The 4,422-nt window shown below is 50.2% G+C and overlaps 1 protein-coding gene across 7 annotated transcripts in view; it reads right to left on the reverse strand.

Annotated features, from left to right (window-relative positions):
- The window catches only part of NCAM1 (neural cell adhesion molecule 1), a 328,666-nt gene extending 326,920 nt beyond the window's left edge, over positions 1-1,746 (reverse strand). For 4 of the 7 annotated variants that reach the window (XM_007452215.1, XM_007452219.1, XM_007452218.1 and 1 more), the window contains exon 1: positions 1,341-1,597. In XM_007452215.1, the coding sequence (XP_007452277.1) occupies positions 1,341-1,392 (52 nt within the window). In that variant the 5' untranslated portion in view covers positions 1,393-1,597. Of the gene's footprint in view, positions 1-1,340 lie in introns of all 7 variants that reach the window. The other 3 variants (XM_007452220.1, XM_007452221.1, XM_007452216.1) reach the window with 2 other exon arrangements.
- Positions 1,747-4,422: the final 2,676 nt, after the last annotated feature.

The following is a 4,422-nucleotide window of genomic DNA, read 5'->3' on the forward strand; positions in this document are numbered from 1 at the left end:
CCGGCCCGCCCCGCGCGCTCCCCCACCCAGGCTCGGCCGTCTAGGGCAGCTCCAGCGGCAGCTGGCAGCGGCGGCCACAACACACAGAACCCCTCCGCCCGGCTTTCCTCGGGCGCTTCCCAGCACACGCCCCCCACCGAGAATGTCTGCCCACCCCACCCAGCTCTCTCCGGTTCCTGTTCCTTTTCTTCCCCCTCCCCGTCCATCAGCTCCAAAACGCAAATCCTGGGGTGGGGCGGGGTGGGGTGAGCAGCTGGAGGGAAGGGTGGGCACGCACTGAAGAATCTTCCAGGGAGGCCGGGATGGAAATACCCCAAATGAAATAAACCTCCCTCCCTGCCGCCAAGGTTTTATGGGCGGCGGCGCAGCCCCCGCCACCCGCGGCAGCATCACTACTGTCTTCCTCGCAGCTCCTATTGTTCGCACTTTGCCAGGGTCAGGAACCTCGCCCAAAGAAAGGAGACTGGGGCGAGGTGTTTCGGGCGGCTACCTGCCATTCTTCTCTCGCACCACGCAACATGGGGCTCGCGGTGCGTGTGAAGGCACACACGCGCACACACGCGCGCACACACACACCAGGCAGCCCCGATCACGCCCTCCTCGCCCTCCGCCCCTCCGCACTTCCTCCTGTCAAAACGCGGCGCTCGATCCTCCCATCCCTCCTTGCTCCGGGCCGAGAGCAGGCTTTGCAACTAACCAGATATTTGGCAAATGAAAAACTAACGTCATACCGACGGGGGTGCAACAACGGCCACACAGCCCTGAGATTCTGCCCATTTCGCCCCATTTTTCAAACCGTTATTCGGCCGGGGCGGGGGGTAAAGGCGCAAAGGCGGCGAGCCCCACTTTATTAGACCCGGGGAAATAACGATCGGGGGCGGCTTCCCCGGCCTTATTGTTCAGTCTTTGCGGAACCGGGGCTGACAAGCCCCTTCCCCACAGAACCCGAGCCTGTGCGGCTGCACCACCGAACCGCGGCCTCACCCGCTCCGCCGCCCGCCACCCGCCTTCGGGGATGGAGCGCTGCCCATCACCGGCGCGGCCGCGACATCCCGGGAGCGGGCTGCTCCGCTCCCAGCGCAGCGGGCACACAAAGTGGGAAGGGCGGGCGCGCTGGAGGGGCGCCCGGCGCTCTCTACGCGAGGAGGCTGCCCCAGTCCAGGCAGCCCGGGAGGGTTCGGGTGGGCAGCAAGGGCGACGCGCTCCTTCCTCAGCTCAACGAAAATGACCACTCTTAGCATTCCATGTAAAACCACCCCAAATAACAGCGTTCCTAGGGGGGAGGAGTGGGGGGGTGCAATTAGCAAATCAAATTGCGAATATTAATTTTGAAAATGTACCTGCAGTTCCCAGGAAAAACAAAGTCCAGATGAAATCCTTAGTTTGCAGCATTGTAATGTGCTGGCCGGGAGGGATGTTCTTGCCGCGGTAAATTCTCTGCCCCCCCCCTCCCTTGCAGCGAGTGTGGACGGCGGCAGAGCAACCTAGGGGCAGACAATTGCCAGGCTGAGTATTATTATTTTTGCAGAATTGTTTCCTGCCAGCCGCTGCCGAGCTGCGTTCACGCGCTGATCGGAGAATGAGTGACAGTCCCAGCCTCAGCACATTCGCAACTCGGAGATCCTTGCGCTGGCCCGGGTTCGCTTTGATGGAACTGGGGATGGGAGCGGGGGGCGGGGGTGAGAACCTCACTGTGTCCTTCCACCACGCCGGCCACAAATAGTGCCGAGCATCAAGGAGGTAAGAGAGACAGGGGAGGCAGCTGCGGCCGCCTGCAAAACCCGGCGTGGAACTGCCAGAGGAGTCGGGCTCTTTCACAGGCAGTCTTCCAGGCAGAACTGGGATTTCTTCTTTTCACACTTCTCGCCGCCTGTGCCTCCGCGGTCCTTGCTGCCATCCAGCCTTCCTTAATCAGGAAGATAGGATACTTTAATAACTAGTAAATAATAAAAGTAAAATCTTGGGTTTGTGTAGGGTTTCAAAGTTGTCGAATCCTTCATTTTGATCCTAAGATCCTTGAATTATAAGGATAGCCTAGGACTTAGTTGTTTTAAGTGCAGGAAATTAGAAATTTGGAGAAGGAGGGGGATTGCTGTTGTTGGGTTTTGTTTGTTAATTTGTTTGTTTGTTTGTTTTATGCCAGGTATGAAGTTTGCTCTCCCACAGAGAGGCAGCAGATCTCAGGGGAAGGAGGTGGGAAGCAACTTAAGTTAGAAGGAAAACGCAGATGTTTAGAAGGGATTTTCAGAAATAACTACAGGAAAATGTTTTCTTGTTTATAAATGCTGGAATCTGTGGTCTCTTTATAAAGATAACCAAGATTTTTTATGTAGGTTTTATGGTATAGGCACAATATTAAATAATATTTTCTTACAAGGGCATACAACCTCAATTCTTAAAGATTTTAATATAGAATATCACTGAGGTACCAACGCAAAGAGTTTCAATGAATCTTCCAGCTGTTATTTTAAACAGAAGAGGGTGGGAGAGCAAGGTGAAAATAAACATGTTTCAGCACCTGAGCAAGGTTTGAGTGTTTATGGAACAAAAGGTGAGGCAGAAAAAGGAGCTCACGGTGTCCTAGATGCCGGACTAGCCTACTAGCCTAGCACAGTGAAACCCTCCCAGAGGAAGGCTGCCTGTCTATGTTCAAAGCACCAATGCACCAACATCACCATGCACTACATTTTTCTTTAAAGGTCAGACTCTCCACTGCTGTATCACTCTTTAAAAACCCATTCTCTGCTGGCTAACCAGCCAGCCTCCATTACTGGGGAGGCTGGCACCCCTCCCACTCCCCTCCTGTATACTAAACCCAGGTGGGCCAAACCAACAGGCTGAAATACAGGGCCCCCAAATCTATCTTTCACAACATTTATTTTTGTAATATTTCCCTCATACCGACTATAAATAATTTTAAAATACAGAGAAGTAGAAAGAATCCCACAGATTCCAGAGATACCCACAGATTTTCTAAGTCTTCTGTATATGCATATGATTTTTATCACTGACATAGTATAGCAGCACCTAACGTTTCATTATAAGCATTTTTCCAGTTTGCTAAAAAGTCCTTTGAAATCTTTTATAGCTATGTAGTATTTCTTCATATTGATGGCCCTTCAATGGTTTCTCCACTGTTGGATATTTAGATTGTTTCCAGAGTTTAATAATATCAGTAATGTTTTTTGAACATCTTTTAGTAAGTATTTATTGAACAACCACTGTATTTAGTCCTGTGCTGGGTACAGTGAATTATATAGTTGTTGTTGTTGTTGTTAATGGTTGCTGTATTTAGCATATTTGGCTTCAGACATGAGGTCCTGCTAACATGTAAAATTGCCACATTGGCCTTGTAAATGTAAGTGGATAAATATATTAGACTCTTTCCTAAGGAAGAGGTTTTGATAGCAGGGAAAGATGGAGAGAACAGGCCTGAGGGGGAAGGGAAGAAAGTGAAGGTTGGGATACTCAACATAAAATTTTTCTATTTCTAATTTTACCAAGAGTGAGAGACACACCCTTCTCTGCAAACCTCCCTCCCTATAGCCCCTATCCATAGAATTAAAAGATTCCTTGCTATTTTTCTCCCCAAATGTCCCTATTTTTAGTTTTTTAATGTAGGCAGGTGTGGAAATCCTATCTCACTTCAGCATGACTGAATCCCCCCCCAGCCCCTCCCTTCCCTGTGGGGCTGCTGCTCTCTGTTGTGATGATTCATTCTAGACCTCTGGTCCCCAGTCATTCCAGTCCACACTCCATGTATCTCTCCTGTGTTCTTTTAACAGGATCCGTCACTTGTGTCCAATTCGTCAGCTCTCCACTTGTCAGTGCCCACATCTGTGAGCTCTGGGTGTCAATCCTTTCCTGAACCTCACTTTGAAATGAGACAGAGCTGTGTCCCTCCCCAGACCTCTTTCCCCAGAGGGAGTCCCAGGCTGTCAGGCCCACATTAATGAGCATCTAGCGAGTGAACAACCAGGGGACTAAAGCAGACGAAGGAGACACTCAGGACTGTTTTAGAGATTGGAACTTCCCTAATAAAGCAGAGAATGGGCTATAAAATCAGCCACAGCAAGAAGACCAGCCAGGAAGCTATGACAGTGCTCTCTGGATGGGCTGGCAGGTCCTGATCCTAGGCAGTGGCCCTGGGGAAGGAAGCCAACAGGAGCACAGATTTGAGAAATATTTCCAAGACAAAAAACAGCATAACTTTGGGACTTTCTGATGTTGGGGGTCTGAGGCAGGGGAAGAAATCAGAATTGCTTCCATTCATTCAGCAAATACTTATTCAGTATCAACTAGGTGCCTGGCACTGCTCTAGACACTCAAGACATAGCAGTAGACAAAAGAGTATCTTTGCCTTCATGGACTTCTGTTCTTATGGGGAAGACAGAAATTAATCTACAGATATCTAGTATGTAG

This window comes from Lipotes vexillifer, unplaced genomic scaffold (assembly GCF_000442215.2).
Source record: "Lipotes vexillifer unplaced genomic scaffold, Lipotes_vexillifer_v1.1 scaffold743, whole genome shotgun sequence".
Classification (NCBI taxonomy): Eukaryota; Metazoa; Chordata; class Mammalia; order Artiodactyla; family Lipotidae; genus Lipotes; species Lipotes vexillifer.